At 34.0% G+C, this 26274-nt stretch overlaps 3 protein-coding genes across 5 annotated transcripts; 2 read left to right on the top strand and 1 right to left on the bottom strand.

Annotated features, from left to right (window-relative positions):
* Positions 1-15541: 15541 nt before the first annotated feature.
* LOC130813241 (josephin-like protein) lies at positions 15542-19672 on the top strand. 3 transcript variants are annotated; one of them, XR_009042188.1, is made up of 3 exons: positions 15542-15801; positions 16016-16779; positions 18335-19672. XR_009042188.1 is itself a non-coding variant. In XM_057679028.1 (2 exons), exons 1-2 carry the CDS (start codon positions 15715-15717, stop codon positions 16478-16480), a joined length of 552 nt encoding a protein of 183 aa, XP_057535011.1. In that variant the 5' UTR covers positions 15542-15714; the 3' UTR covers positions 16481-19672. The 3 variants fall into 3 exon arrangements, 1 of the variants encoding a protein (XP_057535011.1); XR_009042189.1 differs by having other exon boundaries at positions 18185-18375; XM_057679028.1 differs by having other exon boundaries at positions 16016-19672.
* Positions 19673-19795: 123 nt separating this feature from the next.
* On the bottom strand, positions 19796-20344 carry LOC130813242 (uncharacterized). The gene has a single exon (XM_057679029.1). The coding sequence runs from the start codon at positions 20342-20344 to the stop codon at positions 20048-20050; it is 297 nt and encodes a 98-aa protein (XP_057535012.1). The 3' UTR covers positions 19796-20047.
* A 3610-nt stretch (positions 20345-23954) lies between these two features.
* On the top strand, positions 23955-25333 carry LOC130813462 (serine/threonine-protein phosphatase 7 long form homolog). Its single transcript, XM_057679296.1, has 5 exons — positions 23955-23989; positions 24084-24447; positions 24535-24729; positions 24960-25072; positions 25315-25333. Exons 1-5 carry the CDS (start codon positions 23955-23957, stop codon positions 25331-25333), a joined length of 726 nt encoding a protein of 241 aa, XP_057535279.1.
* Positions 25334-26274: the final 941 nt, after the last annotated feature.

The following is a 26274-nucleotide window of genomic DNA, read 5'->3' as shown; positions in this document are numbered from 1 at the left end:
GCTGCTGCCTCGATAGTGGCGCCCCGATCCGAGCGTTGGGTGTGTTTCGTTGTTGTTTTATTTAACCGAAGCGTTTTAAAACTCGTGAAAACGCTTAAAATAATTAAAAATAGTAATTGGATGCTAGAAATTATGAAATTTGGTACCCAAGGTAATTGATGCGTTCCGGACGCAGCGGTGAAGTCGGATTTTTAATTTGAATTTTCTAAACTGTCCGAAATGGCCATAAAAGTTTCTGGTCAGAATGTAAAAAATTTGGAACTATTGGGAGTTTGATGAAAACATTTGAAATTATCAAGTCTTAGTGATATTTTAATGGTATTGAGTGGATTAAATGTTTAAACACGGTCTAATACGTGATCGTTTTGTGTGTGTGTTATTTAGGACCTCGTTTCATAAGAGGGCGAAATTCTAATTGTGCTTGAACAACGTGTGTTTGCAGCCGTTGCCCCGGATAGATGACTTATTTGATCAATTGAGAGGAGCCGGGATCTTTTCGAAGATTGACTTAAGACCGGGTTATCATCAGCTAAGAATAGCTGAAGGGGATATACATAAAACCGCTTTCAGAACACGTTATGGACACTATAAGTTCACCGTGATGCCGTTTGGGTTGACAAATGCTCCAGCCGCGTTCATGTGCTTAATGAACCAAGTGTTTAGTGCGTACTTGGATAAATTCAACGTTATCTTTATCGATGACATATTGGTCTATTCGAAGGACCGAGAAGAACATCAGGAACATCTACGATTTGTCCTGCAAACCCTGCGAGAAAATAAGTTGTACGCGAAATTGTCAAAGTGTGAATTTTGGATGGACAAGGTATCATTTTTGGGTCATTTTGTCTCTAAGGAAGGTATTTCGGTGGATCCGGTAAAGGTGGAGGCGGTTCGAAGTTGGCCGTCACCCAAGAACGTCACCGAGGTACGAAGTTTCCTAGATTTGGCCGGGTATTACCGTCGTTTTGTTAAGGATTTCTCGCGTATTGCTCGGCCCATGACCTCGTTAATGAAGAAAGAGAAGAAGTTCGAATGGACTGCAGAATGCGAACAGGCCTTCATGACTTTGAAGGAAAAGTTAACTACGGCCCCTGTTCTTACTCTACCTGACCCTAAGTCGTTTTGGTTGTGTTCTAATGCAGGACCGTAAGGTGATTGCTTATGCATCACGACAACTGAAAGTACATGAAGTTAATTATCTGACCCATGATCCGGAGTTAGCCGCCATAGTATCCGCTCTCAAGATATGGCGGCATTACTTGTATGGCGTTAAGTGTAGGATTTACACTGATCACCAGAGTCTGAAATATCTCTATACACAACCTGACTTAAACATGCGACAACGTCGGTGGTTAGAGTTGATGACAGATTATGATCTGGAGTTCATATATCATGAGGGGCGAGCGAACTTGGTGGCCGATGCTTTGAGTAGGAAGTCTAGTCACTCGCTGTCTGCCTTGGGCGGAGTTGAAGAGTTGCATTGGGATTTTGCTAGACTGAACTTGGAAGTGGTACGTAAAGGTGAACTACAGGGATGTCTGAATGCCTTGGCTATTCGACCTTCGTTCTTTGAGGAAATTTTGAATTCTCAGGATAAAGACCCGAAACTCTTGAAATTAAAGGACCAAGCACGGGAAGGAACAGTAGAGGGATTCCTTGTCCATGAAGATGGAAGCTTGAGGTTCAAGGGTCGTTGGTGTTTACCGACGGGGGAGGAATCTTTGAAGGAACGTATCCTGGATGAAGCATATTGTACGAAATTTTCAATACATCCGGGTGGTGACAAGATGTACCAAGATCTCAAGTTAATGTTTTGGTGGTCGGCAATGAAGAAGGATATTGCAGAATATGTCTCACGCTGTCTGACCTGTCAGAAGGTTAAAAGTGAGCATAAGAGACCAGGAGGGTTATTACAACCGTTAGAGATACCAATATGGAAGTGGGATGATATCTCTATGGATTTCGTTGTGGGTTTACCTCGAACGAAAGCAGGTGATGATGCGTTATGGGTTATAGTTGATCGTTTGACTAAATCGGCACGTTTCATCCCTATGAACTGTCGCTGGGAAATGGAACAATTGGCACGAGCCTACATTAAGTATGTCGTACGATTCCACGGTGTACCCCGTACTATTGTGTCCGATAGAGACGCACGATATCTGTCACAGTTTTGGCAAACCTTGCAACAGGCAATGGGTACAACGTTGCTTTATAGTACGTCGTTTCATCCGCAGACGGATGGACAGACAGAACGAACAAATCAGATTTTGGAAGATATGTTACGCGCTATTGCCATGGAGTGGCAAGGGTCATGGGATGAACATTTGGATCTAGTTGAGTTTTCTTACAACAACAGTTATCAGGCTTCTATACAGATGGCCCCATTCGAGGCTTTGTATGGGCGTCGTTGTCGTAGCCCGGTTTATTAGGACGATTTCACTGAAGCGGTGACCTTAGGACCTGAATTGTTGTTTCAGATGAATGAGAAGGTACGATTGATAAGGGATCGTTTGAAAGCGGCACATGATCGCCAAAAGTCGTATGCTGATTTGAAACGACGGCCAGAGGAGTTCACCGTGGGAGAACAGGTGTTACTTCGCGTATCACCCATGCGCGGAGTAGTACGTTTTGGTGCTCGGGGAAAGTTGAGCCCTCGATTCATAGGGCCATATGAAGTTTTGGAACGTGTGGGTAAAGTGGCTTATCGGTTAGCTCTTCCAAACTCTTTAGAGAAGGTACATGATGTATTTCATGTGTCTCAACTAAAGCGGTATCATGCCGCAGCCACTCATGTATTAGATCCTGAACCTTTAGATTTGGATGCATCTTTGTCTTACCCTGAGCAACTGGTTCGAATCTTGGACAAGAAGGTCCGTAGCACTCGACGGAAGGATATAATTATGGTAAAAGTCCTGTGGTCAAATCACGAGCGTGAAGCGGCTACTTGGGAAACAGAAGACGCTATGCGAGAAAAGTACCCTCACCTTTTTCAGGTCAGTAGCGTTACGGGGACGTAACTTCTTAAGGGGGGTAGAGGGCGATAGGAATTTCGCGCGAGGAATGTTAAATCTTTGATTTGGTAGTTGTGTTTTATTCATGAGTTATGATGTGGAGTTATAGTTATGATAGCATGTGTGTTCTATGTTTTCCGTTGCCATACAAGTTACGAGGACGTAACTTCTTTTAAGGGGGGTAGTCTGTAACACCCTGTAATTTATCGGGTTTAAAAATAAATAAAATATAATAAAATAAAATAAATAAGTAATATTAAATTATATTATTTTACATAGTTAATTACAAGAAATAAAGTAGGTTTAATTTTAACGGTAACAAGTTTTATCGCGTATGATGTTATCGCGTGACGTTTCTAATTGTGCTTGAACAACGTGTGTTTGCAGCGTTCAAAGGTACACGCTTAGACCATACTGTTTATATGGTTGTGCAAGTAATGTTGTTTTATTCCTAATCGAGGCATTTGTAATCACATAAGGATTAGACACCTCAAATAATATGAAATAATTAAGTGTAAATTGAGAATTTATGTGTTTGTCACCCAGAAGGGTTGACGTTTGGTTATGTTACCCAAAAGGGTTAACAAATGGTTTGGAATATTATAAATTATTTTTTCCCATGGCAGTTGTGGATCATTACGGTCACCAAGGGGGTATGCATACTTTAGCCTTTGGCGACCCGAACAGGACGGGCAACGTCTTAGGTAGGTGGTTGCCTTGGGATTAGCTCTCCCAAGTGTATTCCACCAAAACAAATTTGAAATTATACTTGTACGACCCGAACAGGACGGGCAATGTTACAAGATTGGAAATATTGAATAAAGAATATGTATTAGAGCCTTTGCATGCTAGGGTAAACACAATGCTTGTATTCAACCTGTTTAATATATGTATGAAGTCTCTGACGTGTATTGGTTCTTCTTTGGAACCTGCTACGTGTTATCATACGACGTGCAGCAGGTTGACTGCAGGAGGGGGCTGGAGTGAGGATTCAGCTTAGAACCCGTAACCATCAAATCTAGACATACTTTGTAATGAGTCGAAATAACTCAGTTTATGTAACCAAATTTTTTGACGTTTTCTTTTTATCTCGTACAACTTTTAGCTAGTCTAGAGGCCTGTGGGCTCTTGTTGAGTTGTATGTAAAGACTTCCGCTGACTTGTTTTATTTTTCTTGGCGTTGTTTCCTGTGTTGACCATATTCCTTTTACCGTTGGAACGTTGACAATCCGAGTAAAAGTGAATTTTCTTTTGTGTCCGTTTGTGAACCGGAATCATGTTTTCATATGATTTTCCGGGTCACTTAAACCGGGCCGTTACAACAATTTTCCCCAAAATTTGGTATGGAACTTGATATATTATTGGAAGAAAGATCCAAATACTCCAAATTAGAACACCCATTAAGAGAAAATGTTCATTGTAACTTATTCCCCTTTAAATCTAAGTGGGATAACTTCTCACAACCTTGAGAGAACACCTATGGAAGAACTTGTTGCCCAGATAAATGATTTAAAGAAACATCCAAAGTTTTGAGAGAAAGCCCAAAATGAGCACCTTTCAAATCCTTAGAAGAATCCAATAAATTGAAGGAAAGATTCAAACTTGATAATGAAGAGCAAGAAGAAAACTTTGACAAATCAAGGAAAGACCCAGAAATGGAATTTTGAGAGAGGTCAACTTTATGTGGGTAAAGTTTCATTAAGCCAAATTTACAGTTTTACAAGTGGGTTTCATTGGGTTAGGGTTTCATAGTCAGCCGTTAATGAGAAAGCTCAAAGCTTGCATAATAAAGGAAAAAACAGAGGAAGATAGAGAAAGAAGTAAGTGGTAAAATATTGGAGTAAGGAAGAAGAGAAGAGTATATATTAAGAAAGGGAATTACGAAGGAAGACATAGGGAGGAGTGGAGGAAACACCTGGTACTTTCTGCATATTCGGGTTGATTATTGTCGGGCTTGAGATGAAGCAGCCATGGAAGGAGAGTAGGAAGAGGAAAGGGAAAAGGGAAGAAGAAGAAACTAACCATGGTTAGGTAAAATTCGATATTTAACGGGCATTTAACGGAAAGATGATTAATTGTCACGGTTGTAATTAGCATATACTTCGAGGGTACCATTGAAATTAACTGGGGTACCATTGATATTTTCTATAGTACAGGGGTACCATTGATAATATCCCTCATTATTATTATTATTATTATTATTATTATTATTATTATTATATTATTATTATTATTATTATTATTATTATTATTATTATTATTATTATTATTATTATTATTATTATTATTATTAGTCGTATTAGTGTGGTACTAATATATTATTAGTGCAATAGACTCAAAATTCTTAATCATAATCTTCTGATTAATTTTTCTGAATTTTCAATTCAAATCTCTAATCCTTTGGTTATCCATTTCAAACCATCTTTAATTCCTAAACCTTTTCCAATTTTGTAATTTCTTTCAAATACTCCCTCCGAACAAATTTAGTTGTCAAATTTCCTTATTTGGCAAAACCATATCAATTGTTACATTTCTATTTTTGTCAATCTTTTTTTTACCTACATACCCTTAGTTCGCACACGTAAGTATTAATATACCCCCATATACCCTACTTACCCAAACTAATTAACTAAATAACTCAACACTAATAATCTTAATCATTCTCCCCCTTTTTAATACCTATAAGTAAAACCCTATCTCTCCCTCTCTCATCTTCATCTTCAACGTTTAATTTTTTCTTCATCTTCTTCAATGATCTTCATCTTCATCCCCATTCTTACTGTTTGACTTTTATCATCTACATCTTCATTTTCTTTCCACCATCTTTATCTTCGTTTGAAACCCTAATAATTTTAAGGGTTTTTAAGATCTGGGTTTGTTTTTTACTTTTCTAGGTTTTTCGAACATGGCGTCACCAAGGTCTTGTCTTTCTTGGTTGTCTTCGTCCCAAGAAAGTTATTCTACGATTGGACCTCCTAACCCATGGTTCGACTTCTATATCGCCTACCTCCATCTCCTACGACTTCTGTTGAAACGGATCCTAACTAGGGAAGAAGTATAACTTCTGAAGATGAAGAAATGCAGGGTATGTTTGATTTACAACTGGATCTTCAAGATCTATACATTGAGAACTTGTTCCCCTCCTCAGATGAAGAATCATTGGATGATGATGATTTGGTGTCTGATTTTGATGTTCGAGGCCCATTTTCTCGTATGGATACATCTTTCCTCTATGACTAATGATGATTTTGTTTATGTGGTTTGTATGGTATGCATGTCTATGTTCGTGTTCTGTTTTTGTTGCCCTATGTTTTATTAAGGGTAAACAGTTGATTATAGCTACAAAATCCCTAAATCCACTTATTTTGCCACCAATCTAGGGTTTTCAGTTCATAAGCCACCAAACATTATGTTTAGGAGGCTATGTTCTTACCAGATGTAGGAGGCAATTAGTATGGGATTTGGGTTATCTGTGATGAGTGCAATTTATTCTCTGAGATGAATTTGTTTTCATTTTGTTTTTAAAGCCATCAATAAATTGTTGAATCTGACATTTCCTTCTAAATGTTTACGGTTAAACAACTTCATGATTTAATTTCTACATCGTGTTTAGAGCTAAACATTTACCTAACAATGTAACCCAAAAGTGAGTACAAAAGGTAACCCAAAAGTATACTCATGTGTGTCCTATTTACATGTTACAGGTGTTCACCCTAGTGCTGCTTCTGTTAATGTAGATGGATTTGGGGTTGGTACTGTTGTTTCTTTTGTTGGTGCTGTTGCTTCATTTGTTGCTGGAATATCTGTTGCATCTCTTGCTTCTGCTGATAATATTGTTTATGGTGTTGTTGTTGGCTCTATGGTTGCTGTTGTGTGTGGTGTTGCTGTTGTTTCTGTGGATGCTGTTGGTAAATGATGTTGATGGAAAAATGGTTCGTCTTTGATCCCCAAGTAAAATAAAATGAACTCAAATGTAGTTTCATCCACCTTTGTGTCCTGATAACGTATTGTCTCGTAAATAATTTCCTTTTGTACCCCCAAACAATGTGGGAGTCTCCCTTCCCTTGCAAGTTTTGATTTGTTCATGTGTGGAATGTCATAATCTATACCACCTAGGTTCTTAATAACCTCAACTTTACATGCTTGTAGTGTGATCCATACATACTTCAATGCATTTGGATGTAGATTGTCAAATGCTGCACTCACTGCGTTTACTAACTGTGCATAGTTGTATGCTGATTTTTGATGTTGTAACGATTGTATTGACCTAAAGAACCCTAAGTCAAGCATATCTAGTGAGTTAGGAGGTTGTTGCACTAAGTGGAAGCTAAATCCATCAAGTATTGCCACCTCTCTAAACACTATATCAAGTATTGCACTAAGTGGAAGATTGGTCTTGCAACGGCACACATAAACATGATCTTGGGCACAAATCTTTTAGATTGGATTTCTCTATGTGGCTCTATTTCATCTGGAGTCAGATAAAATGTTTGTTGTGTCCTTGTAATGTAGAAAAACTCTTCATCTATGTTCACTACATTTGACATGTCATTAAATGTGAAGTTGCTTTTTTGCTCATCTAAAATGCAACTAGTAAGACAAAAAATTAACCTGTCGAGTTTATTTTTGTCTGTAAGTAACGGTTTGATTGCGTTGGTGTGCTTTCGAAAGTACTTTTTTCTTTTCCATCTGCAAATTGTGGTTTGGCTAACTCCCATGGCCTTTGACAGTGCTGCTAAACTTGTCTTCTTCGTTTTTTCAATTGACTTGAACTTTTTTTCATGAAAGGGGATGGATGGCCTTCCTTTACTGCCTTTCTTCTTGTTATTGACAGTTATTGGTACTTGATTATTCTTTTTTTGATCCCGAATCTGTCTCCATATCCTTCCTTACGTCCTCCTATGCTAACTATTTTGACCAAAATTTATGTAAAATGATGTAAAGTATTTTTAGTAAACTTGCCGCTCAAACTATGTGTGTTATATTGATTTTGTAAAATTATAAGTTTTACTTGTTTTATAATTAGAAATATTGACTTTTGTGGAAATTATAAGTTTGACTTTTGTTAAAACTAGAAATATTGATTTTCGTGAAATTATAAGTTTTATTTGTTTTACAACTAGAATGTTGATTTGCAAACCTAATAAGTTTACTTATTTTTCTAAACTTGAAATATTGATTTTTGGTGAACTTGTAGAATTTTGGAAATTTATCCAAATGATACAATTTTAACTTGAATTTTAACTAGAGTATTTGATTTTTTTTTTTTGAAGAGAATAAAGTTTTATTTATTGTAAGGTTGGAAATGTTGATTCTGGGAACTTTTTTAAAAAGAAATTGATTTTAGTAGCTACTTGTGGAAAATATTAATTTGGAGACTATAAATTGAATATTAAGTTATTAGTGTGAATTTAGCGAACTATTAAAAATAAAGTTATAAATAAAATTAATGTGTAAATATTTAATAATGAATGTATAAAGACATAAAGGTCAATGTCAATTGTAATAATAAAAATGTGATGTACTTATGTGATTGAATATTGATTGAATGACCCTGATAGTAAGGAAATGTCGAACCATTGACCGGCATGTAAAATCTCGGCGCCCGTGTTGGCCGGCACGTAAAATGCGGTGTAAGACAGGGGGTTAGCTACCTATGTTGTAGAGCTCGAGCATAAATTGTATTGGAGGGGTAACGACTCCCACCACAATTAGGGTTTAGGACTACAGTCCTCACCTAACCAGACCCTTACATATATCAGGTGTCATATTGATGTGCTTGTTGAAAAGTGATAAACAGGATTAGTTTTGATGCTATGATGCATGGTACGGCTATGAGTATTAACCAAATGAACTTACTTAAGTGTTAAGATTACCGAATTGTAGAAGTGGCAGTAACGTACTTCTGTCAGGATCGAGAATGATATCTTAATGACTTAAAAGTATAAAACAGAAAAAGAATATGGTAAAAGTATACGGTGATGTCAATTAATTATAAGTTCGTACTTAAATTATTATTTTGTAAATGTAGCGTATAATTTCCGTATTTTGAGCTGGATATGAAGTTATGTTCAGCATTAAGCGCTAACCAATTCAATCGGTTGTCATCTGTATCATGGATGACAGCATTTTGCAGGATTTAGTTCAAGTTCCGATCCAGGCCACAGCAATTACTATTTATCAAGAACTTAGCTGCTTTTTTATCTTTATTGATGACTTGATGATGATGTATTTTTTTTTTTCATTTTGAGCTATCAGATGTAATATTTTACTTTTGTTTTAAACAGTTTCAGTTTTTTATGATTCAAAGTTTTTAACAATTTGGCATTTTGAGAGTTTCGCAAAAATTTTGTATTAAACATTATTATTAAATGTTAATTATGTATCGAGATGCTGCTCCTGTTACAATTAGCATGCAATTAGTCGCATTAATGTATTATTAGTTTTATTAGTATTAGTATATTATACTCGTATAAGTTATGTTAGTATATTATTACTCGTATTAGTCGTATTAGAGTAATATTAGTATACTAGGATGGAAATCGCACGGATTTTTAAATACGTTAGTATTTTAATAAAATATGTATATTGTAATTAAAAAAAATTAAATATAAATAAGCACAAAATAGGTTGTTAATAAAGAGTTTATAGGTATTGAAACACTTTTTTATATACTACATTCTCAGTACGATGATATATATTTCACCATCCTTGTCGCATATGAGAATTCTTAGTCATTTCCTGCTAATCACTCTAGAAACGGCGTCGTAAAATTGTCCATGACTAACAATGTTAATGACTGATTTTAATGATTAATTAATTTTCTAAATTGCTGTATACTTTTATACATAGTGTAATTTTGGAGTATAATTTTCTAAATATTGTAATTCCAATTACACTGGAATAAATGTAATTTATTCTGTAGTATAATTTTCTACGTGATGTAATTCCAAAATTTTATTAGACAAAATATAATGTTCTACATAGTACATTATATATTTCCCATTATAATTTTTTAAACAGTCCATTGATATACAGCAGCGTAATTGGAATAATTGTGATTTATTGCATCCATAAATATATGAATTCATCCGAAAATATAAATTTGTAAATATGGTAAGTGTAAAAATGCAAATCAGTAAAATCTCATTATAATTTTTCAGTGGTGTAATTGGATTAATTGTGATTTATTGCATCCATAAATGTATGGGTTTTTCCGAAAATATAAATTTGTAAATATGATAAGTGTGAAAATGCAAATCAGTGAAATTCTATTAATACCATCCAATGGAAAAAAGACAAATGGCATGCTCATAATCAAACTTCATTTGTCTATCATACAGTAAAATTAATTGAATGTATGATTATAGTTGTATTAGTATATTATTATTGATCGTATCGTATTGATGCATTATTAGTCGTATTAATGTATTATTAGTCGTTATATAGTATTACTCTTATTAGTGTATTATTAGTTGTATTAGTATTATAATTAGTCGTATAAATATATTATTACTCGTATTAGTATAGTATTAGTCGTATTAATGTATTATTAGTCGTCTTATAGTGTTACTCTTATTAGTTTATTATTAGTTATTGTATTACTGTATTAATATTATATTATTAGTTGTTTTAATATATTATTACTTGTATTAATGCATTATTAGTATATTATTAATGGCATTAGTGTAGTTTTTGTATATTATTAGTCGTATTAGTATAGTACAAATATATTATTAGTCGTATTAGCATAGTATTAGTCGTATTAGTGTAATTAGTTGTATTATTGTAATGTTAGTATATTTTTAGTCGTATCGAATTGGTGCATTATTCATCGTATTAATGTATTATTAGTCGTCATATAGTATTAGTATATTGTTAGTTGCATTTGTATGTTATTATTCGTATTAGAGCATTATTATACTTGTATTAGTACATTAATAGCATATTATTGGTTATGATCTTTTGATAATGTTTAAAATTTTAGCCATTATTATTTCTAATTTTATATTTGTATAAAAGTTCAAAAATTAATATTTTTTAAAATTATATTTTGAGGTAAGTTATTTAATAAAAATTGTAGTAGTATGATTAGTTGTATAGTATATAAGTACTCGTATTAGTGCATTATTAGTATATTTTTACTTGTATTATTATATTATTACTCGTATTAGTCGTATAAGTATAATATTCGTATATTAATAGTTGTATAGTATATTATTAGTCGTATCGTATTGATGCATTATTAGTTGTTGTATATTATTAATATATTAATAATGCAAATTAAACTTTTCGAGTAACGAAAAATTAAACTAGTAAGACAAAATAAATTAATAATGCAAGACTATTCGTGATTCACGTGCGCTTCCCGAAACTAATCAACATCACAAAATATGTTTTTGGCTTGGTTTGAACAAGGGTCCTTTGGTGTGCAAGACTTAAATGGTAACCACTACACCACTTTTGTATTCTACATCAAAAGTTTGCAACTTAAACCTACATTTGGTTAACTAAAGAAATGAAAACAAAGATTTTTTTTTCACAAACTAAATTTTTCACCGACTTTCAGACTAAATTACCGACTAAAATTCAGTCGGAAGTTAGTCGGAAAGTAGTTAAAAGTAAATTTTTTTTTCTAATTCAAAATTTCGACCAAAAACTAATTCAATAGCAATTTAGTCGGAAATTTTCGACTGTTTAAGGTTAGTCGGTGAATTTTTATCGATAAGTTGTATTTTTTTTGTAGTGTAATATAAATGACCTAACACTATTATCATATAAGGATAACACTATTATCATATAAGGATTAAAAAATTTATAATGTTACATAGCAACTTAGGTTAAAAGGAAATAACAATAATGCCAAGACTTAATCCCAAAAATTATGACCTGCTTTATGAACCAAAAGTCAGTGTTAGTGTTCGTTTGGGCCATTAGGTCAATTTCGGGTCAGGTTTGTCGTATCGGTTTAAAATCGGGTCTTGTGTCCTTAATAGTTTTTATATAATTTTAATCCATTTTAAAGTCGGGTGAAATCGGGTTCAGTTACAAAATCGGGTGAATATCAGGTGATCGGTTGTGTTTAGAACACCTTTATTGACAACATCCTTGCTACTAAAGAGAACATTCAATGTTAGAATGCTAGAGTTGATCCTCACCTATTCATTCACTGTAATTATATAAAACAAGTTAGGTCAGTAGTGCTCCTAAGATTTAGTCAAGAAAACAACCAGCTGCTAACTCATCTTTGGGAGTGTCAAGAGTCTCAACGATGTGTAAGAAGAATAATTCGAGCTCTTAAGCCTTATGTCATTGCTTATAATGAAGTTATCTACGAGATTTAGAAGCAAAGGTGCAAGAATGTTCATACAATCAAGCAGAATAGAACACTATTTCTAGAACTGTTGCTATAAGATCATAAGCATCTACTCCGGTTTTTCATGTCTTAAAGTTTTTTTGACTTGAAATGTGTGTATAGATCAATTTTGATATATGGGGTCATTTTTTGCAACTAGAATTTTATTATTTTACCAAAAATGACCCTATATATCAAAATGTGTGTATATTCCCTATGCAATGGCGAAACTTGAACAAATTTTTAGGGGGACGAGATTACTATAATACATTATGTAAGCTTTTTTACTTGGTTTTTCTATCAAGTTTAAGATTATGTTCTATATATATAAAATTAATAAATATAATATTTTAAGGTCATACTTGTGTTATGTGTAAATATTTATGAGAGAAATAATACAATGATGATGATAATGATGATGATTATGAGAGAAATTAGAGTCAAGTAAGAAAACATGGTTATTGAAGTAGAAAATTAAAAGAATATTGTATTATTGTTATTATTATAATTCTGAAGTGATGGAGAAGAAAAAATATAAAAATTAATTTTTTTGATTTTGAGTTAATAATTTACCTTAGTGAGATGGAGGAAATATTTTTACTCTTTCTCCTCAAAATAAGGTTGATTATCTTCTTTTTCATTCATCTTTCTCATACCATTATTTTTTTAATTATTTATCTCCCCTTTTAATTTCACATTACTTACCTTTATTTATGTAGTTTCACTTTTATTTCCTCCTTAAACATTTACCCTCATAACACATACTAGAATTACTCTCCTCATTCCTTTTTAGCTAAAAAAAGAGCTAACAAAAAAAAATGATGCAAATTTACATTACTATTAAATCTACTCAAAAGTATTATACTTAATTTCTTGTGATTCTCCAAATTTCTTGTACTTTTCAAGCTTTTTTTAAAGGTCGAAAGATAAATTTGTAAAGATATTATATACAATTTGATTTTTATAAACTTTTTTCTTTATTCTATTTCTTTTAGACATAGTTGGAATATATTGTATACTACAAAAAGAATTATCGCCAAAATCTCGGGGGGACAAAGCCCCGTTTCGCCCTCTTGTAAGTTTCGTCTCTGTCCCTATGAGTTGTAGCTCACTTTTATCGTATTTTACTCAAATGTTTATCTGACCTGTTGAATGAAGCACCAAATCTCACCTTGATAGAAGTGAGTTCGATCACCTCGTAGCGTACTCCTTAGCTTGCACGTTTAAGAGCGATGTTGCGTGTGCAAAGGAGTATGAAAGTATATATTTTGGATCACTTGATGAAGTGATCAAGGTGGATGACTTGGATGTCTTAATGAAGCCAAGACACGAAGATCAGAGGCACAGACGAACCGCTCGACCAATCGAGCAAGTGGGGCTCGGTCGAGCAGATCAGCAGCAGCATTCCAATAGGTACTGGACAGTTGCTCGACCTGAGCAAGCTTCAGCGTCAGTTTCTGTTTTGTCGTTGCGGGATTTTGTGGGCTTTTAAGTCTTTTATCCTAGGTTATTCTAATATGTTTAGGGCTATATAAAGAGTTTTAGAACATCATTAGGGTATTGAGGAGGCATATACAAGAAAGTAAAACTAAGGTTCACACCATAAGAGTTCTTCCTCTTTGTATTTGCATATTTGTGAGAGATTGAAGTAAAGGTTCAATTTTTGCTTTGGGAGATTGTTCTTAAAGCTTCATAAGGTGAGTCATTAGTGTAAATGAGTTTATATTAATGATAAGATACTTTGTTTGAAGGGAGGTATCATTAGATACCTTATATATATTGTGTGTTTTGCTTCTTTCATTGTTGTGCTCTATTTTTGTGGTTTACTTTGCATTAGTTTGTTTCTTGTTTCTTGTTTCTTCACCATTGCATTAGCCCATTCACAACATGACCTTTCTACTCAATTGAATTTTGTTCCAGATGATCGAGTTCCAACTGAATTGAAGAAGCCCTTCATGCAAGCATGATGGATAAACAGCTCACCCAATCTGAACTTGTTCAGGTTTTGTTTTGATCATTCTATATGTCTTGCACAATTCTGCTGCATGGTTTTGCGTCTACTATGTTTGCTGAAGCAATCAAAGCATTTTTGGAGGAACAAGATGTTACGCTATTGTGCAATTCACAACTGAAATTGCAAGGATAGAAGATCATATTTTGAATCTCTTCCTACCTCCCAAGAAGCTCTGGTATGGAAGTTCTTTTTTAAAGGGACGATATATGGAACATTATATTGTACCCAAGCCAAGAACATATCTGCATAAAATGAAAGATATATAATTGTTGGACAAAATCTGCTTGCGATAATGTGATTTGTACTTAGCATCATGTGTTACCTTATTTGAAAAGTGAATTGCATTGTTGTAGCTCATTTTCTATTTTACAATAACATGTCACAATACTCCTTATGTACCAACATATTCAGATTCTAATATTTTCTTTCGTTTATTATTAATAGAAATGTATAAAATATCATTGTGAAATTCGATAGTATAATTTGAAGGACGCACGAGGCCTCACAACTAGTATGTGAAAAAATAGACAAAAAAATACCATCAATCAATAAAAATTTATCAAATTGATTATCGGTAAACTATATTGATGAAAACATAAAATTCAAGTAAATCGAGAAATGTCTGTCAATAGTTTTTATTAAATTTTAATTATTGCAATTTTAACATCCAATAGAATACTCTATTTATTATCAAAAAATCATTTTTTATGATTTCATCATTGAAAGATTATAGATTTTCCATCAATATATTATATTTTAATTTAATTTGTAAATTATTATCATGTATGATTAATTATTAAAAAATTTAAATGAATCATAAAATATATAAACTGAATATAACATACTACTATAATATAATTTTTGAGCTAAGACTTGAGATTGTGTATATGAAAATAGAAATTTGTTATTTTATTTTTTTGTTTTTAAGTATTAATTTTCTTTATGATTTGGGATAAAAGAATTATAGGGTTATATAAAGAAATATAGTGTTAATTACTTCCTTAAATGTGAAGTCAAAAATCAAATATTTCCATTCAATAATAGAAAATAGGTAGAAAATTTTTTAATGGGAATGTGACACGTGCCATAAGTCCTATCATCAGTAGTATATTTTATTAGTTATCAATAATTATTAATTATTGATATTTTATTGATTATTGATCGATACAAAACGTAGCAATTAGCAAACCATTCTACTCTAAGAAAGGAATCCCCTGTTCTACTCATCTTTAGGCTTCAAATTCTTCTCATCTTATGCGTCTAATATTTTCTGGATTAGAAAGATTCAAGACATAAGTTCTCGGTTTCAAAATCGGAAACTTGTAAGAGACAAAATGGCGGAGCAAATCATATCAGAAGTTTACCATGAACGTCAAAGGTTGCAGTTTTGCCTACTCCATGCCTTAAACAATCTCTTTCAGGTAATTCCCAACTTCCCCACTTTCTTTAATTTGATTTCTAATATCTTGAATGATTGATTTTTATCAATTGTGCATGAAATAATAAAGGTCGGATCTTTATTGTTCAATATCTATTGAAAATTCAAGGGTTCAATGAATGTTAGAAGTTCATCTAGGATTGGATATTTATAGTTCAATATTAACGAATTAATTAGGGGGTTTTAATGAATTTTAGGAGAAAGATGCATTTAGCAGAGCTGATTTGGATAGAATTGCCGAAGAACTCATTCTAGATGATCCAATCCATGTAAAATGGAACCCTATTTCTTTTGTGTGCAAGCCTCACCATAATTTGATTACTGGGAATTATGATGTCAATGTATTGATAACTGCCCTTGAAAAAAGGGGTAAGAATGTAGTTTGGCATGATCGTCGAAATGGGGCCTCTTCGATTGTTCTTGATGGATCAGAAAATGGGTTGATGGGGATTGTGTTGAATGTTCCAGTTAGAATGTATGGTGGGCTTTGGAAGAATAGGCATTGGTTTACTTTGAGAAAGATTAATGGGGTTTGGTATAATTTGGATAGTGATTTGAAAGCTCCTGGTGTATTCAAGAATGTAGATGATGTTAGAATGTTTTTGGATGATGTCATAAATGTTGGTGGTGAGATTTTGCTAGTTATGAATGATAGACAATAAAACTGACTATCAGTTGATTTAATCAGTTAGTAGATGATGTTGAAGTAGAACTATTGGAAAACTTAGGCATCGAACTTCAAAATCTTTGGTATAATTGAATGGGTGCTTGGTGGTTTGTGAGTTCTGTTTGTCCTGGACATCGAAAAAGGAGTACAGGACGGTTGATGTTTATGTACTGTGGTGATCCTGTTGGTGAAAGAGTTGTTTCAGGGCTGATTTTTCGGAGTTGGTTGTAGGAGAAGCTATAAGGAATGATGATTGTCATATTTCTGGGTACAAGCTCCATTGTTGCCATGCTGGTCAGTGCTTTGTTCTCCCTTTCTTCACTGTTAATTGTTGATCTTTTACATCCTGCAATGAGAACACAAATACAAGCTGTTTAGAATCACATGAGTCTATTTGTTATAAGGTCGAATGTACTAGTGTAAATTCATCCATATTTTTAAAGGTTTCTGGTCTTAGTTCATTAATACTATAGGCCTGCCGATTCGTATCAGAGATATGCCTCATGGTTGTTTCTGTTGTTTTTCTTGAATAAAATAATGGAAAGAGAAAATTGAAGTAATCTTACCTTTCTCTTTTGTAGGACTTTGTTTGAGTTTTTTTTTCTTTGATTAGCATGTCAAATGGATAATAGTGCAAAAATGTTGTAACGGTCATGATTGTGGTAACAACACGGGGATGTAGTTGTCATGTCGCAAAATATCAGCCAAAATCATGAGATCCCGTGAATCGGCCTAAAAATACACACCCTAAGTAGTATCGTTTTTGCAAATTTAAAAACCTTTCAAACGCACGACAGGATGTGGCCGACTGATGTGGCCTTGTTTTTGCGCTATGAGCATATCTTTCCATATATCTTCTATCTGTCTAATACTGAGAAAAAGTCCTTGGGAGGAAGGATCATACATCTACAATTGTTTGTTAAAAGCAAGTTTTGCATGATACTTTTCCGTCCAAATGAAATTGCTGAATTTTCTTGTCCTATATTTGAGCTTTTAAAAAATTATAGCAATTTCACCGGTACAGAATAGTGAAACATAATTCGCTAGTTAGTTCGCCTTTTGAGTTCGCGATTCCTCAAAATGGTTCAAATATAGCCTAAAACTGACTAATTTTTTTTTTCGATTTGCGATTCGCGAGGCTATTAGTGAACTATGTGACGCTGGTACATAATATTGTAGGCAAAATGAGAATGGGGTTGGCTTTTGCAACCTTTATATAGATGCCAAATTGGCGATATATTATGACTTCTAATGGACATAGGTCACTTGGACCTGTCCCAATATATAATACGTAATAATTTGTCAGTTGTAGTAAATCCTTAGTCTTGTTCCATGCTTTTCCTTTCCTTAATCTACCAGAAATAGAAGATAAAGATAATTAATGCAAGTTAGTTATCCTTTTAAGGAATAACATCAATTTCAAATTGTTTTCCATGTATGCTTGCTTGCTTTCTGCCTTTTGGTGATTATTTTCCTATTGGGTTAACTGCCAGCTAATACCACTTAAGATTTACTGAAAATTTTCAAGGAGTTAAGACTACAAGTAATTCTTTGTGTAGTTTCATCTAAGGACTTCATTCACCTCACCTTTTGCCATTTATTTTGAAACTTCTCCCAATTCATATTCCCGCTTCGATCTCCCTATAGGAATTGTTCAGATGCCAAGGGGTAATAATACACAAACGTTTATTTCGTGTAGGCATGGGGAAAAAGAATTGAGTTTTAGGAGGCAAAATTCAAGTAAAGGATTTGCTAGTAAGGGGGTCAAAGTTTCAAAGACTGTCAAGTGTGCCTTTTCGTTTGTGCCATTTTTAAAGCAGTTTGGTAATGGTGTAAAAAATGTTTACAGATTCGTAACCAAAAGAAAGACGTATTCATCTAAGAAATCATCTTTAGAGCGAATGAGATCAGTAGATTCTGTAGATGCTCATTCAAGAGAAGCCATAGACGATTGCATAGAATATATTAAGTCTTGTTCTCCGTCTCCTGCTTCAAATCAGGGTAATCCGAGAAGCAGCGTTTAGTTAACTTCAAGTCGGGATGATTGCTGGTTTCTTGCTATTGTAATGATACAAATCTGAGAAAATGCTATCATTGATTTTTCGCTTTGGTTATCAGTAAGTTGCTTCTGTCCTTCCCTCACAGATGTAGTTCTTGTTCTTCCTAACCCCCATCCCCTATTATTTTTCAATGTATAATAAAATACAAGCAGTAGAATAATTCATTGTGTAAACCAAACTGTAGACTGCCTTCCAACAAAATTAGAGATATCAAAAATATCCTTCGATCAAGTCCAATTGGTGCGTTTTTCAGTTTATTTTCATTCACCAATGAGTTTACTATGTGAAATAGTATTTACTTGATTGAGTGCTGAATCAGGTTGTCCAGTCAGATACACATTAGGTCGTTGTGGATGGTTCGGGTCAATAGCAAGTTAGCTGTTATGCTCGAAACTGACTGCGCATCTGATCACCTCTCCCGAATATATGCGCACTGAGTTTGAGATTTTTCTATAAACATATCACAACAGCAAGAACAGTAGCCACTAGCCCAGTACACTCGGTGACAGTCCTCATTCTGTATTACCCCAACTCTCACCTTCACATAGAATCCTGACTATCAATTCTTTGGCTTTTATCCGTAAACTGAGATGTAAATCAGGCTAGTGTAAAGCACCCATTGAACCACAAACCAAATCCTAATCAAGAGCTTCTTTGTTCGACCAACCATTATAAGTACCTAGCTTTCGGGGTCTGGAGCAGTCTTAGGCATATACGCAGTCTTGGGACAGTTTACTACAGAACCAAATAATATTCAGCATGAACTGAAAGTTAGCTACAGAAGCAACAATAGCTAAACCAACAAAAGTCAAGCACTTAAAATTGTAAAACTATCCTTCGTTGCAGAAGTTAGGATAACAAATTTGCCTAAACTAAAAGGGCATGTTAGTTCTTTTACTCCTTCCAAACTATTTGTAGCGCCATTGTCATATGTACTTCACCATAGTTGCATAAATGGGCTGAAAGATTTTTAGTTCTTTGTTCATATTATAATGGACTCTATTATAACGACTCAATAAATCTTGTGCGCTTTTTATGAAGTTGTAAATGAAATTTGCTACTAATGACAATAGAAAACAAAACCTTTGTTATTTCTAACAAGGATAATGTCGCTTACATTTAACCCGCCTAGGCTAGAGCCATTTAGTAATATTGGGATGATTTAATATTGTTGTTTATAGTCTGAAATTGCACCTGTATCAAATTAATCTCTAAAACAATTGAACTTACAAGGATGAGCATCAAAAGTCTTGATAAATTAAGGGTATACTTAATTAAAGAAAAAAAATGGCAAATACATATGTTAAATTTCTAAAATACCCAATTGTAGCTATTGAAGAATGAATGATAACAATGAAATTCAAACAATAATAGAACTCAAATCATCCAATAATTAAGAGAATATATGACAAAGCAGAGTAAGAAACTGAGACTGTAATAGGAGACAAATTTCTCCATCTCCATTGATGTATAATGCAAAGTTTAAAGCCATGATCAAAACTCTATTGCTTCTTAGCAAAGAGACCTCCAAATCCACCCCCATTACCACCATTATTCTTCTTGTTCTGCACTGCAACAGTCCCTTTCCTTCCATTGCTTCTACTGGTAGTGCCTGATTTGTCATCCACCTTATTAAGAATTGGGTCTGTCTCAAAAAACTGATCATCCTTTGAAAGACTCCCAAGAAGCCAATGAACAAAGCTCTTATTTTCCTTGGTCGACCCACCGCCTTTCGTTGCTGTCGCTGCAAACACACGACTAGTCCCAGCTGCACTCAACACGAAGGGTAATGATGCCATTATCGATTCGAGCTCGCGTTTGAACTTGAGAAGATGCTGGAAGAACTAAGAAGGGTGATGACTGCTTAAGCAAGATATGGTCTTGGATGATATAACAGTAGTCTATTTCAGGAAAAGACTTATGAAACAATAATTATATGCAATTTTGAGTGTGTCTTTTTGGGTGAATTTCGTTCCTTGGATATTGATTTTTGGAAATAGAATTTGTTATTTGTATTTGTTGGAGTGTTTCCACCACGGGTATACCACTGGAGTCTTATAAATCTTATTTTATTTTTTTTTATTATTTTTCTTATTTTTATTTTATTATTTTTGGAAAATTTGTGAGATATATTTATGATAAATGATGATTAAGTATGGTTATTGTGATTGACACGTGGTTGTTTTTGGCCCATCCTCTTATCCGTACTACTATTATTTTTCTGCCAATGCTTGTGTAATTGTGCTCATTACGCAAATGTTGGTAAATTCATGTTTTTTCACAAATAAATATAAAATATTAAGAATGTTGGTGTATATTGGGTATACTTACATGTACTCTCTGTTTTCATTTGTCATTCCTATTTATTTTTTATAAATTTAAAAGACAAACAATTTTAACTGTGAGTTTTTAAAAATTTTAAAAAGTTAATATTTAGAAAATATATATCAAGATAAATCTTTCAAGATTCCGATCAATTTATTTTTTTATATAAATCGATAAAAAAATCATAGTTAAAGTTTAAAACAAAAATTTGTAAAATTTGAGAAAAATATATAAAAATGAAAGGAGTATAATTTTTTCACAAATAAATACTTCTATTAAGAATGTTGGTGTATATTGGGAATATTTACTTGTATAATTTTGTACAAATAAATAAGTAGCTTTTTGATTTACACAAGGATACGTATCAGTTTTTTTATAATATCTGTAATCAAAAAATATTTTAAATATGCGTGTAAAATTAATCATTATTAAAAGACAATGAACAAAAAAAATTAATTACAATGAAGATTATATTTCAGGGGCACGGTCATAAATTCGTGTTCTAATCCTATAATCATAGTTATTTGAACCCCGATGATTCTACGATCCCTAAATAGTCGATTGATCTGGATTGTAGGTAAGATACTAATATTAGTGGAATTGTATGATCTCACTTAGCTCAAGAATTTATGTGGTAAGATCATTATACAATTTTATCCAACAATTCGATCCTACAAGGGTTTGCAAGGGTAGTTTTTAATCATAATTTTTTACTTATAATCCTGATGTACTTATTTATAAATACATACAGTCGGTCTCCTGAGAGACGTCTCTCAGGCTCAACCCATTAAACCTTAATGTCCACTTATGTATTTTTAATGCCTACTTACAATATACTTAATGCCTAAAGTACTTAAAATGCCTACTTATAATATTCTTAATGTCTACCGAGAAACTTAGCCTACTAGCCTACTTACCATGTCGTTAATACCTATTTACGACATCTTTAATGCCTACTTACATATAATTAATGTCCACAGAGTAAGTATTTAAATACTTATAATATTCTAAATACCTACTTACAATATTCTTAATGCCTACCGAAAAACTTACTTTATATTTTCCTTATTAGACCAGCCCACTAAGAGATGGTACGGTCTCTCAAAAAGACCGTCTCTCACAAAAATTTGTAAAATACATATATCTAAAATAATTATATATATCAACACCACTATATAATTCAAATTTACTTTATTTGCAGTTTAAAAATATTATCAAAAGTATTATTTTCTTTTTGGTCATCCGACAGGTGCAGTTTTATCTTCTCTTCGTATATATAATCTTATTAAGTGCAATAAAACACCAAATGAAATTGTCATTCTTGTCCTTTGAGAAAGTAAATAAAGTTTTCTTTTTATTTTTCTTTATCAAAGGCACATAACCATTTGATAATAGTGATTTATAAATATCTCCAATTAAAAGTTTAAATGGTTACAAATATTATAATCTCTTTCTTCACAACTATAGCAATTTTTTGTTGACATTTGCTCTAATTACTTAGTCTCAAATTTATAAAATCATTATTTCCTTTCTTTAAGTATATTCATGCCTAACTAGATAGATTCTCGTGTAAAATAAGGATGGTATAAATATTTACTGATATAAATAATGATATTATTTTATAAAATTATTTCATGTACGTATATAATTAATCATTAAATCTTTGTATTTGTTATGATATTATCATTATTAAAGTGAATAAATAATTTATTATACAATAATATTAAAACATATACTCATAGTAATTATTAATAATTGAGTCAAATAAAATTTAAAAAGTCTTCAACTATGATAGATAGAAAGGAAGATTTAGTTGAAAAATAGTCAAATAAAGATTTATTCATGATAAGAGTATGATAATGATTTATTATCTAAGTTAAAATAAAGATTTATATGTATATTATCCTTTTGGTTCATATAGGGAAATATAGTATTTTAATAGATCACCATACATAATTATAGTCAATCAACAAGTATTACATGTTTTAATAAGTTAATTGTTTCCCTAAATATCAAGTCAAATTTCAAAAGTTTTTCTCTCAATGATAGAAAAAAGGCAATCAACAAGTATAACTCGCTGTTAGTAACAGCGAAAGAGAAAAAAAAATAAATAAAAAATAAAATCCATAAGTCGCTGTTATTAACAGCGACTTTGGGCTTAATATTTTTTCTAGTTCCTTCTTCCTCATTTCAGTTCGCGCATTCTGTTTTCATTTGCTACACATACGAGATCTCCCTCGTTTTTCCTCCATTAAAATCACATTCAATCCTTCAACTAAAGTCATCAAATTCCAAGTTTGTACCACTAATTAGTTCTGTAATCTTCCTACATCGACCTAAGGTTTTTTTTTTGTGTTTTTTTTCAATTTTCGAAAAATTAGGGTTTACTGAATTTTAATCAACTTTCACATTAATGTAGGTTCATAAACTTGCAATTTACTAATTCTTGTTGATCTACAGCTTATTGAGGTAGATTTTTATTATAAATTTTTTTATTTGTTGTTAATTTTAAAATGTATGTCATCTATAGTGATCTTCATAATGAGGTTGTTTGTTCATGAATTTGTTGTTGATATTAAAGGTATGTCATCTATAGTGGTCATATATTGTGTTGAACGTGATGGTGATGTTGATTTTGTATGTATTGTTGTAGAAATGGCTTCATTTCGTGTGACTGTTGTATGCTTTTGGAATGGTTCAATTCGATCAAGTAGTAACAATGTTAAGTATGTTGGGGGAAGACGTAAACTGTTTGCTTGCAACTCATTCATGGATTTGAATGAATTTAAACATTTTATATGCTCTAAGATTGGCATTGACACTACAAGAAGTACTGTTAATATAAGTTTTAAGTACAATTTGAGTGGAGATTTGTTAGCTCTTCCGGTTGAGGATGAGGAGGCTATAGATGCAATGTGGGAGTATTCAAGGTCTACCCCTACTCCTTCTTTAGAGTTATATGTAGAAGAGGTACCCCTAGGGAACGAAGATATCAATGTTGTGGAAACAAATGCATTCATGAATATAACTTCTTCTGCTCCTTCTCATACGCCCTTCCCTACCCAAGAAACCCAATATCCCTTTATGCCAGGAGACTCATACTTTCCACCTACCTCTAGGTGAGGCTACCGTCACATTACTTGACGTAGCTGTGCTTACACGGCTTCCCATCGAGGGACATGCTGTGTGCATCGATGGACGCTAATTCAAAAGCTGGCAAGACAAAGTCCATAGACTATTAGAAGTCCGACCTTCGGCTGAGGTAACCAAAGGGAGTAGCTTGCGCGTAACATGGCTTGCACAGAACTTCTCGCACCTCCTTGAAGGTGTTCATGATGCCACCGTTGACAGATACGCTAGGGCGTATCTCTTTTGTCTGATTGGTGCTGTCTTGTTCTCCGACAAGACTGGCAACCGGGTACAACTATTGTATTTGACGTTGCTTGATGCGCCATGGGAGGTCATCTCCGGGTACAGTTGGGGTTTTTCGGCAGCCCTAGCGTATCTGTACAGGAGACTTTGTGAAGCTTCACGGAAGAACGTAAAGAAGATCGCTGGGCCCCTGATTATTCTGCAGGTAATACTAAGTTTACATGTTACTATTTTGTTTCAATTATTATATATTTTTGTGTTTCTTTTACTTACTTTTAATTGTAATTTATAGCTTTGGGCGTGGGAGCATGTTCTCATAGGTCAATCGATGAGGAGTGCGGGACGTGGTGCATTTGCGCCACCAGTGCTTCCTCCCCCGCATGTGCCATATGGATCGCGGTGGTCCTTTGAAAGACGAACAAGGACCCACACTGGATCGGGCGTGGGGTTCTACCGCGATCAACTCGATCTACTACGAGTTGACCAGGTAACAACTTCACTACAACTTGTTTTGTAACTATCACATTGCGTAATTTATTATCGAATTATCACATTTAGTTTCGATGGTACCCTTACCCCGCTGTGGCATACGCTGCATTGCCTCAGCACTCGGGCATATTGTCAGGGGCATGGAGAGCATCTGTACCTCTGATCTGCTTCGACATAGTCGAAGTGCATCTCCCTGAGCGCGTACTGCGCCAATTTGGGATGGTACAGGGCATCCCGCCGCCATGTGACACAGAGGCGGAGCTCCACCACTCTCGCAAGGGTCGGGATCCCAAGAACTGGCTGGAGGTCAATTGGCGCCATGTCGCTCGTTGGGAGCACAGGCTAGAGCTGCTAGCCCAAGGTGCGCCGATCGAGACTGTAGGCGCACCTACTTCGGCGGATTACATGCCGTGGTTCCTCTCCATCACTCGTCGATGGGTGACACCATGAGGTATCATGGTGACAGCCCAGTACGCTCCCGCAGCACCGACGATGACACACTTTATAAGTATTCTTTAACATTGATTATTATCCATAGAACTTACACGTTATACATTTCATTAATACTTAAGTCTTACTGCAGGCACAAGGCATTGCATTAGTCATCAGCTCCTCCCAAGAGAAGCCCGTACGGGAGATTGCCCAAGGCATACTCCTAGGCATGCAGTTTCAACACTTCATTGTGGAAGTGACTGCGCCCCACACCACTACGTACGAGTACGAGTCATCTCCTGATCACCCCGACGTTCATCTTGAGGAGGTTGACTTAATGTGCCCGGACTACGGTGCCGGGTCCTCACAGGGTGCCACATCATCACATTATCAATCACCTCCCCTACCCGAGCGTCATGCGACGGCCTCTTACTATCGTAGGAGGCGTCGTAAACCATCACTGTTAGACAGGGTACAGGAGGAGGATTAGCATTAGAATACTGTTTGTATATATTCAACAATTGTACATACTCAATATTTGTAACATTTGGTCTTTTGTGTGTAAATTGTAACATATATGTAGATGTATATATTTTTATCGTATTATCACACGTTTATTATGAATGAAATGATGTTAAGTACTTAGACTTTCGGCGATGAATCATTCCTCCAAGAATGCAGTATGAATTTAAACAAAAACAAACATACAATCATATTCAAATAAGGATGTTGCTATCGAACATTCAACAGAATTTCAATCATGTTCAACAAATCCATATCAAATTACATACTTCATTCGTTAAGTTAAACTATCGTCGCTAACTAAGAAGGCTTCTTAAACTTTCTAATAATCCTTTCAGTCTCTTCTATCCTATGTGCCATATCATCCATTTGTCTCTTTAGATTAAATACCTCATCTTTAAGCTCTTGTTTTTCCTTTTTGAGCCGTATTATTAAGTCTCTCTGCCATTTTGTACCCTCCGAAGCAATCCATCTAAAGTATGTGCATCCTAATCCGTCAACCAAGTAGAAAGGGCAAGCAACAAATTCACGCCATGAATCAAAGTCGCTCCAATCTGTATTAATCTCAACTTCATAACCACAATCACAA

The sequence above is a fragment of the Amaranthus tricolor genome, chromosome 5, assembly GCF_026212465.1.
Source record: "Amaranthus tricolor cultivar Red isolate AtriRed21 chromosome 5, ASM2621246v1, whole genome shotgun sequence".
NCBI lineage: Eukaryota > Viridiplantae > Streptophyta > Magnoliopsida > Caryophyllales > Amaranthaceae > Amaranthus > Amaranthus tricolor.
The sequence above is the reverse complement of the archived record's forward strand: the minus strand, read 5'-3'. Positions and strand labels throughout refer to the sequence as shown.

What these genes read in the sequence shown, in the direction of transcription:
- LOC130813241 (XM_057679028.1), top strand. Translation starts at nt 15,715, where the DNA reads ATGGCGGAGCAAATCATATCAGAAGTTTACCATGAACGTCAAAGGTTG. An exon ending in CCTTAAACAATCTCTTTCAG is followed by an intron (nt 15,802 to 16,015) that starts GTAATTCCCAAC and finishes AATGAATTTTAG; the next exon opens with GAGAAAGATGCATTTAGCAG.
- LOC130813242 (XM_057679029.1), bottom strand. Translation starts at nt 20,344, where the DNA reads ATGGCATCATTACCCTTCGTGTTGAGTGCAGCTGGGACTAGTCGTGTG.
- LOC130813462 (XM_057679296.1), top strand. Translation starts at nt 23,955, where the DNA reads ATGCCAGGAGACTCATACTTTCCACCTACCTCTAG. An exon ending in TACTTTCCACCTACCTCTAG is followed by an intron (nt 23,990 to 24,083) that starts GTGAGGCTACCG and finishes CTAATTCAAAAG; the next exon opens with CTGGCAAGACAAAGTCCATA. An exon ending in ATCTACTACGAGTTGACCAG is followed by an intron (nt 24,730 to 24,959) that starts GTAACAACTTCA and finishes GGGATGGTACAG; the next exon opens with GGCATCCCGCCGCCATGTGA.